Raw genomic sequence first — 16348 nt, 5'->3', positions numbered from 1 at the left:
ACTGCCTTACTATCACCTTAGAAGCTTACATGCAGGAAACAACATTTCAAGGGACTTAGGGACTTTGATATTTGCTTGCTTTTATTTCAGCTCAGATTAGAATTGTTGCTAATCTTTTAGATTAATTATTTAAATTTAATAAGCTATATATATATATATATATAATACTTTAATATTAAAATACAACTGTTGAACCGAACCAAATGGTGGTCAGATTCCTATTATTTCTTTCTATTTGCTGAAGTATACTTATGAACGATACCTGCGTTGTGATTGGAGACATCACGGGGTCCACCATGGTAAACGGTCTAAATTTACTGACCCTTATCAACCGTCCGATCGGGAATTGATGGTGGATCGATCTATCGCCCGCCCTCCCGCGGTACGCTTCTCCGCAGGCAAACAAACCGCGGAGGCTGTCACCAGCCCATCCGCCTTCCGCAGCCGGAACCACGACACTGTCACCAGCCCATCCGCGTCGCGACGCCTCACACTTCCGGCCCTCGCATGTCCTCTTTCTTTCTCCCTCTCTCGGTGCTACCCAACTCTTTTTCCCTTTGCTCTTCCGTGATCTCGTGCCTTTCTCTTCGGTTCCTGATTCGCCGCCGCGAGAGATGCCCTTTGAGGTCCCGATCGCCCGATTTGGTTCTCCCGCGGTCCCCGGAATAATTTGTCCGAAGAGACAGCCTCGATCCGATGCTCCTTTTGTGATGCTTTTATAGGTAATTTCATCAATTTATTTTCACTTATTTGACTATTTGGCTTTTGATTCGTCGGAAATTTTCTGATGATATCCGTGTTGCTAGCCGATGTAAATGCTAATAAACAAACGCAATTATGTTGCTTTTCTTTACTACCATTCCCAACTGTTAGTGAACAAAAGTACCGTGGCTGATGAGTAAGCACGGTTAGGTCCGCGGGCCGACGTCGGGAACTTACGGTGGAACGAGTAGGATGAGTAGATAATGAGGTGGCTACGCCTCTTGAGCGTCTCGGGCGAGGGTCGGACCGGCGGGGTAGATTGAGTCCTCCTGAGTGGGTGGGGGTTCGTGCTCCAAGTCCTGTCGACTTGAGTGTTGTTTGTGGCGGGTTGAGCCCTCTCGTTCCCGAGGTGGTTGGCAGCTTTTTTTTTCCGTGATGTGGGCACGCCCTTGGGAAGGGGGTGCAAACTGGCGTTGGTCGGGATCCGGGCCGACGGGCCACCCTCCTCTGTGCATCGGATGACGACTCCGGAGTGAAGACGCCCGTCGCTCAGGGGTGCCCACCTTCCTGCAAAATGGCCTTCGTCGGGTGCTTCCCGACTTTGGCCCCTTCGACGAGCAAGTCAGTTCCGTCCGCCTTTTTTTTTTCTCCCCCCTCTTGGTCGGGCGTCGGACATGGATTTTTATACCTGCATGCAAGGGTTGGTTGCGCCTCGGTTCGACGTGGCCGTTGACTTTCATGAGGGCGGGATGACTTCTCTGACGAGATGGCGTCTTTGGGGGTGTCCGAGCGATGTCAGACGGCACCGCCCCGGGTTTTCGGGGTGGTCAAGTCGCACAGTGTATCGATACCGAACCTGACGTGGTGTGCACCCCGCGGTTCTGACGGCTTGTGGCGTCGGGTTCGCGACTGATGGCGTGTGACGTTGCTGTGATTCATCTAGGGCCAAAATATGCCCTATCACCAACCTTCTTACTATTAATAATCCCTTAGAAATTAATAGAATAATACTTTACTGTTTGCAGTCCTCCTAAAGTTTTATTTTTTATTTTTTCCCTACAGCCCTCACCTGCACACCCTATTGCCTCTGGCTCTCCCCCACCGTCCGTACACCTCATAGTGCAAAGGTCTGAAATATAATATCGTTAATGCAATTGATGATGATGTCTTTTGGATTTTTACAGAATGCACATAGCCTTATTTCTCACTGTAACGTTAAATCATTGTAACAAACTTCAAAAGCTATTTCTAATCTCCTCTTCGATCTTTAGTTTGTCCCATTTCATCATCTATTTTTTTCCCGTCATTTTAGTTCACATTGGGCGATTAAGAGGAGGAGAATGGGAAAAAAAGGAGAAGAAACAAGGTTGTAGATAAGGAGTGAAAATATTTTATTAAAATTAAGTTATAAATTAAGGTTATATATATATATCTATTTATAAAAAGGATAATTTAGGAATATTCAAAGTTCTTAACATGGGATTGTAAATAACAAAAAGGGGATTGCAGATAGTAATCTCCTTAGTTAAAGATGATATGGTGTTCATATTGTTGCAAAAAAAATTAACCTTAATGCCATGCTTTTATCAACTTATTATTGTTCATGAGTTGTAGCAGTAGTTTAGTTTGACCAGTAATCTTCTGGTGTGGCTATGATATTCTACCTCTCAGATTGAGTTCATATGCTATTACTTTGAAGCAACTAAATTTATTGTCTTTAAACATTTTATTGCTGCTGCATTTGAATTCTGAATGTGGGTTGAGGTGTTGAATTTAAATATCTTCTACTGTTATCCTGATTTTACTTTCTCCTTTGTAGATCCGGAACTGTATGTTGTTAGTTACTGAAAAATAGGTTAATATTGTGGTAAATTCAGTTTTGTGAAAATACTGTCTAATTGCTTAATCATAGGGATAGATTCTAGATTAATTGTACCTTCAATTAGCTATTCTAGAACAAGGCAATACTGGCATTTAAATTCTTGGGAATTTGATATGGGCTACTGTTAATCCGAGGCATTGTTTTTTTCAAAAAGATAAGGAATTTTGATTATGTAGCTTTTACTGCATGCAGGTATTCCACATGTACTGCTACCATGTGTCTTCCTTGTTGATATGCAGAAGCTGTTCCCTTTATCATAACTCAATTGCCTTTCATGCTGTTTATGAAATTCTTAAGTTCCCTTTCACTCAGAGGATGCTAAAGCTATTAGTTGTTGGAAATTGTTGCTTTATGATTTTTGTCAGTGGAAATATGTAATCTAAGCAGTTTTCCCTTTGGTCTCTGTATCAAGCTGCAGGACATCACATTTTCTTTGCATTTTTTGACAGTTATCATGGCTGGATAGACCTAATTTGATTAGATCATCATAAAATGTTTTAGGGTTGCTATGAGTAAGATATCTTTGCTGCAGAGAAAATTTATGTACACAAACTCTGAGGGCCATCTTAGATCCAATTATAGCAGATAGCATGTTTGGAATCTTTCTTTCAGGTGATGCCCCCGACTAAGTCTTGCCACAGATGCATTCGGTGTATCGACCATTTTCCTTGTCTTATTGCTATTCTCGGTCTCCTGTGCATTTCTTATTTATTATACTTTGGTTCTGTCAGGAGAAGACATTATCCACAGCTGAGCTACTTTAATGGGCCTTGGATTAGCCGTATCATCCTGATTCTAGTCTCCATTTGGTGGGGCTTTGGGGAGATATTTAGGCTGAGTTTCCTGAGACCAATTATTCTCCTTATCTCCTGGTTTATCTGACAATTATATAATCATGAAGCACTAGTCTAATGAAGATAGCCTTGTGAAAGAAGGCAATAGCAACAAGTTATGATGATCCAGTTCAGAGCATTTTCATCAGAGCTTAAGTTGGCTTCCAAAACTGGTAAGATGTGGTGTACAAATATGACCGGATTTTGCCTTTGTAAGCTGTGATTTTTAGTTGGTTGGTTGTACCGACCAGCATATAAACTTTGTGAGCACCACTTGATTCAATTCTCACAGCCACCATTTTTCTTGCTTGGTGGCAGCCTCAGTAACAGAGCGGATATCCTCAAGCAACTCGCTAGCATAAATCTGAGTCTTGTTCACTGGTATAGATTGTTAATATTGAAAGCCAAGAATTAAAGCCATTGGGTTCATCTACAGTAGCAGCGAGATACCCTGGGGAGGCTGTTGCTTTTTTATACATGTGACATAATTTTGCCTTCTTGGTTTTGGTTAACATGGGAATCAGAAATCCTTGAAGTACTTGTACTTTTTATTCAGTCGAGTACCACATAATGGTTCTCTAGCCAGATGAGCATGTGAATGATATCTTATCTCTTGGTTTATCAGCTTTTCTTTATGGTCATACATAGTCTTAAATTGTGCCTGATATGATGGATGAAGAAAAATCAACTCATAGTCTTATTTAGGATATGAAAATCATATATCATAGTTGCATATGTAATTGCTAGCAAAAGGTGAATATTGTTCTTTCCCCTTCTCTCATATGTTGCATTTGCATGGGCAGATATTTAAATAATTGCACCTGCTAATTGTAGCATTTGCTTATTTACAACTATTATTTTCAAGCACTATTAGTTGCAAAAAATCAAATGGCTGTTTATTTTCTTTTTTGCAAGATCAGATTTATGGTCTTCATTTTCTAACCTTCTTTTATCATAGATGACCAAGGTGTGGATGTTGGATCTTTTTTCCTCCGAGGATAGATATGAGGAAGTCACATTCTGGTGGTTAAGGTGTGTACTGAGGTCTGAGGTATGAGTTTTGCTGGAAGCATCTAGTACGCATGTCATATTGATCTTGAATGATAGAGCAAATTATAAGGTATTCTCCTCTTTCTTTCAAGTCCTCTTCCAATTTGTCTTGTTTTTGTGATAGTTTTTGGGTTTCTCTTATATGATCTGACGATGATTCTTTCTTCCTTGTTGACTGGATCTCAGACTCCTCACTGAATGTGACTGTAATGCATCACAATAACAAAAAAATGAACTTTGGTTTCGTTTATTTGCTTTGTGGTTCCATCCACATGAACCCATTGACAAAGTAAATAATCATATCTTGTTCTTTTGTATTTGGACAATGCAGTCTCGTTTTCCAGTTTATAATGATCTCTTGTTCATATCTGAAGCATATGTTCAGATGAAATAAGTGCATACTCACACTCATCAGCTGCATCCAAATCATAAATTGCTGTAGCAGAAAACTAATTCACATACAACATATAATTTGACTTTATAGATTTACATGTTATTAGTTAGATTCTGAGCATGATCATCAAGCCTTCAAAATTAGGTATAAATCAAATTAGAAAAATTGATTAAGCCCCTAAATTAAATCGATAAACTATGAAATATGGGTTCGAATTTACCTCATTTTGAAGAGACTAGTCATCGGATCTTCGATTGGAATGTTCTCTTTGAGAAATTAGATTTCTACTTCAACAAACTATTTAGCATGGAAAGGGTTTTGAGTGGAAGGGATAGAATACAGGAAGAGAATGGAAATGAGAGAAGGAAAAGACAGTTAGATGAAGGAAAAGAGCGTCGATGATGAACTCATACAGTAAAACCAAGTAGCAGATCTCAAAACCCGGTTTAAGTGATCAGGAAGATTGGTTTATCCAAAGGAATCTGATCCAGCTTGACTCGATCGACCTGGAATTTGAACCCGGTTTAAACGGATTGAATCGACCCAGATAGACCAAGAAAGCCGAACCGCTCCCCCGGCTTCAATTTGCCTTGCTTACCCTTTGGTCTTTACCTCGGGACGAAGCTCCACGGCGAACTCCTATTTATACCTGCTCACCTGCCTGTCTCCGCCGCTTTAGTTCTCGTCTCCAGAATCTTCGACTCTGCCTCGAGCGAACGTGGCGTTTCCGTCGGTAATCGAATCCGTCCCTGGGTTTAATGGTGCTCAACCTAATTTGAGCCCTTTCCCATTGGATTTTGTTAGGATCGGTGCTCGTTATTGCGCTCGGATCGTATTAGGGCATGTTACTGCGCTTAAATCTTGTTCATTTCTTTTTCCTTTGTGTTTTCTGTCGTGATCGTGCTTTGTTCTGATGTTGGGGGAAAGGAATCTGAAGTTGCAATGGTAGTTGTGTGCTGAGCTTCTGGAACTCGGCATTTAATTGATAATGAGAGAAACATGGGTGATATGACCAGATTTTCCTGTATAGCCTTGCCATGGTGGTCTTGGTGTTTGTCTATGCTAGATTCTTCGCATGATATATTCAGTAGGCTTTGCAACAATAACTGCAACCATCACGAGTCACTTACGGGTTTTGTATTGCTACATGTTGCCATTAGTAGTTTCTTTTTGCATAATAGAGTAAATTCTGTTTTTTTTTTTTGGTTTATCTTACTCAAAAACAAATCTAAGTATTTGTAGGTGTAAAGCTAAATTTTTATTAGTCAGAATGAAACGTTAAACTGGTTTTCTGCAAAGTTACAAAGAAATTGGTAGCATGAATGAACTTCATTTTGTGCAGCACCATCTACACTTACTCTGCTCGACACCATCCAGTAACCATGTTTAAAAAGCCAGTTGAGGCAAAACTATCGCAACGCTTGTCGGGAGCTGACAAGAAGAAGCTGAGAAGAACAGCAAAGGACAGGTTTCCACTTGCTTCAGATGCTAATATTGATGAAATCCTTCCCCCTAAGGTAAAAAGTGCAAGCAAGTACATGGTTTGGTGAAAACTTGTATTCACATATTCATGAAGGCTGCAACACGTGATAAAAAGAATAAATGCACTGCATATGATCCTTTTGTCTTGTTTCTTACAAGAATACTTGAGCACAATCAGATCTATGCTAGCAGAAGCTAAGAAAAGAAAAAGGATAAAGGCTTTAGTTGGTATTTGAACTTAAATTAACAAGTTCTTGTCATAACATTTTCTAATCTGTCCAAAAAAGAAGATACTTGACCATGATGGTCAATATGTGAATGCACAAAATTTTAGATGTTATACCTAAACAACTTTCACAAACATAGATAATTTGTTAGTCATGCATTGGTTTTAAAATCCAAATGACATTATAGACTTGAAATTTTTTACATAAAAGCTTGCATCTATTCCGGGATTGCAGGATGCGTAACAAGTAGTGATGTTTCCTATATGTTCAGTAAGAATAATAAATGTCAGCAGTAAAAATTTTGTTGAACTAGCTCTCTATCTTCATGAATTTTATTATAGAAATTGCATCTTACTGAAGCTATAGTTGATCAATTCATATATGCTTTCAGTTCTCACTTAATTATGACATTTGCAATTTATGCAGTATTCCAGAACTCATTCTTTATTGGCAAGCCTAATAGATGTATTATGTTCATGAATCTTTAGTTGACTACATGTTCAAATTCATTGCTTGCTTTCATTCCCTAGAATTTTCTTGGGCCCATAGTTTACTCAGTGTTACTTTATATCTTGAGATGATGGTTTACATCTAGGACTCAAACTATTAGTGTGCTTTGTAACTTATTTTCCTGTGGAACTCAAAAGTAACTATTATCAAGACTGTTGTTTATTTAATCGATTATTTATCTTCGAAACATGTAAGAAGTTGATCCCATCAATAAGAGACCAATCATTTTTAGTATAAATCCAAGGCTATTGACAAAACACTTGTATTTGCTCTATTTTTGTTTTTCTCATATTGTATATTGCTATATTTTTCTTTATCTATTTTGCTACACCTTACACCATTTCTTTTTCTTTTTCCATCATAATATGTTAGGCTGAGATAACAGTGGCCAAGTATTCAAACAAGGTTCATGTATATGTTATCGAAGGTGGGCTCCCAATGCTTTTTGACATTGATGGACGAGGCACTGAGATATATCCTACAGGTATTTGCAAATTATTATATGCTTTTACTCATGTCTACTTTGCCATTTCATATTTCAGTACTATGTATGTTACCATATTAGGTATTTTTTCATGAATGTGTTGCTTCATCTCTTGTTCAACCATGATTGTGACAATGCTCTTTAGGACTTTGTTTCCAAGGGGGGGAAACAAACAATGAACATTATGCTGTTTTTCTTCATTGATTGTCTATTGAGAAGTGTTTTTATGGTCCTTTATGAAGCATTTATGGATTGTATGCTGTAGTGAGGTCTTTAAGTTTCTCTAAAGGACTTGAATTTACAATCTTCAACCACTATTATTTTTGTTCCGCCTTCTATATTTTTTTAACAACCACAACATAAACCAAGGAGAACTAGAAATCAAGATAACTATGATCAATATTGTTGAATTGGGTTTTATTATCAAGGAAGAAAACCCTTTTCGGCCTAATGTTGTTAGGAATGTCAAATGAAGTGTGTCTTGAGATTCTTGTTAAAAGATCTACCTTGCTTACATCTTTAAATAAATTCACATGACATAATCTTATTGATGATTTGTTTGCCTGTTAGATTGGCAAATAATTCGCTTGAGTTGAATTTGTCAGCTACGCTGCATTGCAATTTCTGTTACCGTGATCTCAGTGGCTATAACAGAAAGGGTTTTACGGAAGAAAACCCTTTTCAGCCTAATGTTGTTAGGAACATCAAATGAAGTGTGTCTTGAGATTCTTGTTAAAAGATCTACCTTGCTTACATCTTTAAATAAATTCACATGACATAATCTTATCAATGATTTGTTTGCCTGTTAGAGTGGCAAATAATTCGCTCGAGTTGAATTTGTCAACTAGGCTGCATTGCAATTTCTGTTACTGTGATCTCAGTGGCTATAACAGATGTTTACGGAACAAAATTTGAATGGTTGAGATTTCACATCCACAAATGGTAAAAACTATTGATCAGATGGAACAGGTGATTGAATGACAACAAGAGCTTGTCTATACTCAAAATCATGGTTGCTATGTAGGTGATTAATTTTCGAACATTGTACAAATGGTTACTGATCTATTATAAAAAAATGTGCTGATTGGTTGACCTAGCTCACCTAAGAATGATGTAGAAAGGGAAGAGAGCATCATCAAATATGAAAAATTTAAAGTTAATTCAATAAGCACTAGTGAAAGGACAATTGTTAAGGATAATTGGTCGAAGGATTTGCATTCCTTTTCAGCTTTTTTCTTTGTTTATCTCACTATACTTTATTTGAGTTTCCAAGTAGAGCTGTGTTGGTACTTTGGGCATTATCTAAAGAAAATAGGAAGTTTAGTTGAAAGAATTTGAAGCAAGTCCATGTTGTTGAAGTCACTATATTTTTTTAATAATAAAAGATAAGTGATAATGTAGTTTCCTATAACTAGAGGATTTCATGAAGGATAGTTAAAGTTGTTACCTTTTGACATTAGTAGTGAATGAATTTACTAGTCATATATTGGATTGATATACATGTTATATATTAGCAGATGATATTGGTTTGGTTGACAAGAATTTTGATGAAATTAATCATAAGCTTGAGTTGTGGAGACAAATCGTAGAAACTAAATGTTGTGTGTTAAGTGGGTCTAAGACCGAATATATTAAATGTAAATTTAATAGTAGTAAAAGGAGGATTGAGGATATAGGTAGGATGGATGAACAACAATTTATGTAAATGAAAGATTTAAACATCTTGGATTGAAAAACTTGAAACTCAGTTTGAATTTGTTTCATTAATTTACAAGACAAATACAATATCAGTATGCTATGCGGTACACCAACCCGTACTATCTGACATCAACAAAAGAAAAAACAGCAGTACTGAAATGGTTTGGTACCTGACCGGCATATACTGGCCGGTGCATACCATATTAATTGGTATCTGAAACCATGCTTGGATTTATTATTCAACAAAATGAAGAAATTTGTGAAGATATTACTAATAAAGTAAAGGTATGGTGGAAGGGGTCATTGAAGGTTTTATGAGTTCTCAGGTCCCTCTTACTCCAAACATTTTTTTATAAAGTAGATGCTAGACAAGCTATGCTAAGTGTTGGATGGTTATGACTTAAAAAACATGTATAATAATTAGTGTGGTTAAGAAGTGAACACCGAGGTGGATGTTTAAAATTATAAATAAAGAACAACAAGTGTGACTCAGGCAGAGGATAAATTAGGGTGAATCACCTAAGATGGTATAACTTTGTTCAAAGAAAACCTATGGAAGTTGTGGTTTGGCGAGATGAGTCAATTAGAGTTAGTGATGGGGAGAGGTATAGGAAGAAAGAAGACTTTACTAACCAGTGATATTGCCTTGTATGGAGCTGAATGGTGGGCAAATATCCATGTAAAAGGCCCAAAATAGTTGGGATATAATATCTCATTATCATGATAGTTTAATTATAATTGGTTTTGAACTTGAGTTATAGAGACTAACAACTTAAACTAAAGGTTTTAACCTTTAATTTAAGTAGGAATCAATATGGATGTATAAAATTAAACTTTAGAAATGCTATATGAAAAACGAGAGTAAAATTAAGGTAGCTAGATATGACATCATTATAAGTAAAAGTTTTACGTATCTTGGATTTATTATTTTACAAAAATGAGAGATTAAAGAAGACTATATTCATCAAGTGAATGTGGAATGATTAAAAGGAAGAGGTGCATGGGAAACCAAGATGAGAGTTCCAAGATAGATGCGTAAGATTACTTAGGGAAAAAAAAAAAGACATGCCTACACTCGTGAACCAACAAGTGTTGTCCTAATAAGATAAAATAAATGAAATGCATTTAAGATGGTGTCAGTTCGCTCAAAGGGAGATAAAGAGTGACCTAACAAAACATTACCAAGCACAAAGAAGTATATTTGGTTTCTAGTTTGAAAACTAATATTGACATAAATGGGATTGTATCCATGTCAAAAACACTGCAACATACTGCTATCATACAGTAGAATGTAGGAAGTACTACTGATAGTTTTACTTGCTTTCATTCTTATGTGATCTTTTGTCTTACTACAGTCCTCTATCTGTTTTAACTGTTGTTCATCCATACTACTCATGGGTTGCCAGTATCCTGCTATAATAATTATCTATGCAGGCCAGGCAGCATTTTTGACATGGATAGAATCGTGCAAGGATTGAATTTTTATCATTTTTTTCCTAAATCGCCTGAATTTCTTGTGTTTCTCTGGCTGCTTTTTCTTTTTTTACTAGTCCTATGTTCTGTGTTTGCCTTTATAAAGACTTTACTATAGTTTAGTGCATATATTTACGATTCTAAGTGTATTATATTTTGTCATATAAAGAATATGGTTATTCTGTGAGAATATACATATTGAATAATTGAATTAGCTAAATGAATGCATCTTTCAGCAGAATTTCTTTTTTCTTGATGCATCATGTGTTATGCTTATAGTCTATGCAGACTGGCAGTTGCATGACTGTAATTGTAAGGATAAGGTTCTAACTAATTCTAAATGATCTTGTTGATTTATATTTGCGACGGAAATTAAATGTTTATTGGATTATGTGGCTAGTGAAAATTCATCTAATTACTGGTAGTCTAAGAACATTACATATTGTCAAATTTGCAGTTTATGCATTGTGGAAAGTTCCTGAACTCTTACCATCCTTTCTGCTCAAGGGTGGTGAGGTCTCTCGTTATGTGATTGGAGGTGCTGATTTGATGTTCCCTGGCATTAGTATACCTCCTGAAGGCCTGCCTTCATTCTTAGCTGGGCAGCCATGGGCAGTAAAAGTTCCTGGAAATCCAGCACCAATCGCGGTATGTGGGCGGCTTTATCTATAACAGTTAGTTTTCTTAGTTCAAAGTTCAGTTGCATTCTATATCCTGTTCAAACTTCAAACTATTGTTGTGAAGCTGTATCCAAAGTCTGCAGGTTGGAGCCACCACCATGAGTAGTTCAGAAGCCCAAAGAGCTGGTTTACGTGGGAAAGCTTTAAGGATAACACATTATTATCGTGATTTTCTATGGCAAGTATCCTGGCCAAAGAGAAGAAATTTTTTTAAAGAGTATGTTATCAATATTATCTTACTCTCGTTTTTATTAAACTTCCACACAGGCAATCAGCCGAAGGTCATTATGTTCCAAATGCTGGTTTTTTGGTAGATGTTGTCATGGAAGATCCTAATCTATTACTGATTTCTCAGCCATCTGATGTACATCCAGATGCTTCAAATGATGAAGATGATATTAATGTGGTAGAAAGCGGACCTATTGCAACAAATATCCAGGGTAGCACAGATGTTGATGCTTCAAAAAACTTAGATGTTGGTGTTCAAACCTCTGAAGAAATCACTGCTGATATAAGTGGGCTAAAGTTTTCAGACAGTGTAACAGCTGAAGTACAAAGTGATGAGAAGGAACAACAAACTTTGTCTGGGGAAGAAATTGATGCCCTCCTGGACAAATGCCTTTTGCAAGCACTGCATACAACTGTCAAAGATAAAGACCTTCCCATGCCTGGAAGCACTCTATGGTAAAACAGCCCAATTTTCTGGGCATTTATCCTGGTTGTTGAAGTGAATCACTTTTTGCAAGTGCTTTGGTTCTTCTTATTGAAAATAAATCTTGCATACTGGTTGAGTCAGCTAGTTACTAGTTAAATTTATTCAAATTTTTCATGTTCAAAAATGTAATTAATGTCATATTGCAGTACCCATCTACGAAAATGGTTCACCTTTCATCAACAAGGCAGAGGTTCCATGTCCTAAAGATTTTAGTTTTTTAGTCTTTAAAAGGCCAAATATATCTAGACTCGCTTTCGTTATTCATATTGCCATTTGCCCCTTCTATCCATTGGAGTTATCTGTGCAACATTCTTTCCTGGAGCATGGAAGTTGCAAGTTCCTATCAGTTTGTACTGGTTTTCTTGATAACTTCATTGAAATTTATTAAAATTGCTAAATCATTACATCGTAAACTACTGTGACTCATCATTTTAGGATACAGTCACCGAGACTTATTGGTTTTACCCTCCATTTTCCTCAGAGAAAATATGTGACTTTATGACTACATATAATTCAATCGATGGACTTCAAAATCCTTAAGCTATCATTACCACGGCACATTTGATTTGTTATGTTTATAAATGTTAACTTCAGGTACATTGTGTTTTAAGTTCTGTAATTGTCGTTTTAAATAACTCAATTTTTCTAATGCTGTAATGTGCTTGTGATGCATAGGTCAAGCCATATACTACCATGCAGACCTGCAGGCATTATTTTGGACATTAAAAAATCTTCTTATAAGAAACTTTCCAAGTGGTTGCAGTCCAAATCTTCTGCTGGGCTGGTGAGCATTTATATAAAGCTTTTAAGTAATATTTGAAAAAGAAATTTATTACTTGCTGCTTATTTCTTCATGTCAAAAGGTTTTTTAAAAATATTCTTTAATCAGTTTCTTGCTTTGAACTTCACATCTAATAATGGAGCAAATAGCACCACTTTGCAAATTGAGACAGTAACATGTGTGCTATTACTAAGAAAATTGTTTTAAGGTACAAGGATATAAAGAGGATGTGCATGATTGTAGTGGTTGTTGAATCTCATTTCCTTCTCTACGGTCATCTGTATGACAAGAGTTAGACAGGGATCTACAAGTTGTTAGACATCATTTTTATAAGTTGATGCAAATACTTTCTTCTTGTTAATCATAAATTCTGAACAGATATCAGCAAAGGAAGACAGATATAAAAAAGAGGTCATGTTACTAGGCGTTAACCGCGGACACTCAGACTACATGTCATTTAAGCCAGGGAAGCGCGTTCAAGAGAGTGCCGAACAAAGGCATGATAATTCAGGTGAGGGTTCACAGATGAAACTCCAACTACAGGTGGTCGAAGTCTACAAACCAAGCACTCATGTAAATTCCATATTCACAACTCTTGGAGCTGACACTGGAAGTTTTTATAGTGCATCAGATTCCTCGGACATTGTCTTCAGGTGCATTTAATCTAAAACCTTCTGCATTTTGTGTCTTGCAAGTTTTCTTGAGTTATGTGGCTTGCAAAATCTTTTTGTTATCACTTAAGTTTCATTTTATGTAGTGATATCCTGGAATTGTCAGGTATGTTGAGAAGGAAAATTTGGTTAAGCCAACAGATAAGGCAATGGTAGTTCTGGATGCTACATTGTGTGATGCTCTCTACAAAGGGTCTGTTAAAAAGGGCTCAGCTTATCCAACAGAAATCCACAAGAAGGATCTAGGATCAACTTTTTTAAGCAGGATGCAAGTTCATCATAGAGTATCAAAAGGGAATGAAGTTGCTGTCCGCAAAGGTGCTGCTAGACCCATTCAGATCATGACAGAACGACGACAAGGAAACAAGAAGGTCACGAGGGTCTCAGGTCTGGAAACTTTCCTACTGGATGCTGATTCACTGGCTACGGAACTGCAAAAGAAGTTTGCATGCAGTACATCAGTGGCAGAACTTCCAGGTTTGATCTTACTGAATGAGCATAAGGTTGATTCTTGTGTAATTGTGTAGCAGGACAAGAATGATTTCTTGGTTGACACAGTTGACTATTGCATGCTTATGTGGGTGCTTTTAGATGGTCCCCATTCAAGTCATGGTAGTTTCATTCAGAGTCTGCCATACTGAATCATATCGCCCGGTACGGGCGGTACGTACCGGTCTGACTGTTGCAGGTGCATCGAGCACTGTAGCACTGATACAGTGCACTAGTACACTGTAGCAGTGCACAGTTATATTAGTAGTACAGTGCACCAGTACACTGTAGTAATGCACTGTATCGGTGCTACAGTGCTCGGTGCACCTGGGTGTACCCCTCGGTACATTGTACCGTACCAGTACCGAGTCCAGGTCAAAACACCTGTACGATACGATATTGCGAACCTTAGTTTCATTAGTTTTATTATTTTAGATAGGTAGTATGTTGACCTTCCAGATTAGGTGTCATGAGAGGCATTGAAGACCAAAGGTGTACAACAGTGAGAAAGTAGTACTGGCCCTTGGATTATCAAAAAAATTTGCCCTCAGCAGAGCTAAATGATTGCTGATGATGTATCTGTACGCCGTATAATTGGAGATGGTGTACTTGTTCACTCCTATTGTGGGTATTATGCTGCTATGATACTTAAAGTTTTGAAGGAATAACTTGCAAAATCCATTAAGAATAGTCTTAGGAAGTCTGGATATGATTGCTACCTCGATAAATGATTGCAGCTTTCCTCAAGATCATCTTGCTAGAAATACCATGCCTAACTAAAATAATCAAATAAATTCTAAACCCTCCTGCACAATATGATATTTTGACATGAACTGTTACTTTGGTTTAATATCATGTCATTTGTGTATCGGAATGTCTGTGAAATAATCAGTAAGCGTTATGGGGGTTTTTATTTTTTATATTGTATATAGAAATCATAAATAGAAAGTAAGCATATGCTTTTTTCGGTGGAATGGTGTTCCAAATGGTAAGTGAAACTGGTAATGTTATAAAACTTCACTAGTACTGTATAGTTATGGTGTATCATAATATTTGTGAAATCTTGGGTTATCTTGTAGAATCTAGTTGAGTTCCCTTTGAAGCCACCTCTTGATGTTTAGATTGTGAGATCGTTGTTGTGGTTGTGGTCGTTTCTTTATGCTAGATTCTTGTTGCATGTTGTTTAATGCTTTCTTCATGTGATTTCTTTTTTGGTTTCAGGTAAGAAAGGACAACATGAAGTGCTGGTTCAAGGAGGTGTGATCGATGACCTGGCAAAGCACCTCGTGGACCACTATGGTGTTCCAAAGAGATACATTGAGGTGTTAGACAAAACTAAGAAGTGAAACAAGGTAATTAGAGGACCGAGCAATATATAATTGACAGAACCAGGACGTCACTACTTCTTCTCTCCTGGATTGTAGGAGCTGCTTGCAATGGGCTATGCTGGAGGATAGCACGTTGATATTTGCCAAGTTACAATAAATTGATGAAGATGCTCTCGGTGAGTTGATTAGTAAGTTTCCACTCATTCAATATCGAGACTATTTGTTGTTACAACAAGAGTGAAAATTGGTTACATATCTCATGGCTGTTGAATTTTGCCACAACTAAAAGGATGTCTATATTTCTTCTTCCTTTATTTAGTGACTATATAGACAACTGGTTTGGTAGACTAATCACGTTTTTCCCATGTAGTTACTCAAACTTATTGTGGGTATAGATTTGATAGGGGTAATCGTCTCCAGGGACTTAATAATCAGCCTATTATTATTTCGGTAACCTACTGGATCAGTTTGATATTGGTGTATCGGACAGTATATCGTCCAGTGTCATCAAATAATATATAGAACAAAATTTATACAGTATCAGTAACTGCCTGATCCATACTGAACCGTAAGGTCGTGATGCCTCTTGACATCTACTAGTTTGCTTGTGCAGGTGTAGCTCCATGCACCTTCTAAATATTTCTCTATAAATTGTGTGGTGGATAATTGTGAATGTTGGACCAGCTATTTCAACTGGTCTTTGTTTCATTTATGTTGGTATCCAATTTATTTATGCTACATTCAACAAGTGAACGTATCCATGCTTAACTAATTTGGATACTTAGACCAGAATTTCTATAATTTTTAAAATGACTTCAATCAATTATGAAGATATAAGCAGTGAAATTATTCTCAATCCTGCAATTAATTGATATTTTTCTTGTTATATTTCCTACGATAATTTTAGGTAGTAATAAATCTTTAGGACTAATCCTAAGTCATATAGCCA

At 37.0% G+C, this 16348-nt stretch overlaps 1 protein-coding gene across 8 annotated transcripts; it reads left to right on the top strand.

Moving 5' to 3' along the window:
- Positions 1-415: 415 nt before the first annotated feature.
- Positions 416-15750, top strand: LOC103986971 (uncharacterized). 8 transcript variants are annotated; one of them, XM_065125578.1, is made up of 13 exons: positions 416-722; positions 3316-3590; positions 4376-4537; positions 6204-6378; positions 7453-7564; positions 11193-11383; positions 11499-11593; positions 11683-12099; positions 12806-12914; positions 13290-13564; positions 13689-14059; positions 15293-15423; positions 15496-15750. In XM_065125578.1, the coding sequence occupies exons 3-12, from the start codon at positions 4518-4520 to the stop codon at positions 15415-15417; spliced, it is 1890 nt and encodes a 629-aa protein (XP_064981650.1). In that variant the 5' UTR covers positions 416-722; positions 3316-3590; positions 4376-4517; the 3' UTR covers positions 15418-15423; positions 15496-15750. The 8 variants fall into 8 exon arrangements, with proteins under 8 accessions (XP_064981650.1, XP_018686820.2, XP_009403410.2 ...); XM_018831275.2 differs by adding an exon at positions 3736-3798 and having other exon boundaries at positions 15293-15750; XM_009405135.3 differs by having other exon boundaries at positions 15293-15750.
- The last annotated feature ends 598 nt before the right edge of the window (positions 15751-16348 follow it).

The sequence above is a fragment of the Musa acuminata genome, chromosome BXJ1-1 (assembly GCF_036884655.1).
Source record: "Musa acuminata AAA Group cultivar baxijiao chromosome BXJ1-1, Cavendish_Baxijiao_AAA, whole genome shotgun sequence".
NCBI lineage: Eukaryota > Viridiplantae > Streptophyta > Magnoliopsida > Zingiberales > Musaceae > Musa > Musa acuminata.
This window is presented reverse-complemented; position numbering and strand designations above follow the sequence as displayed.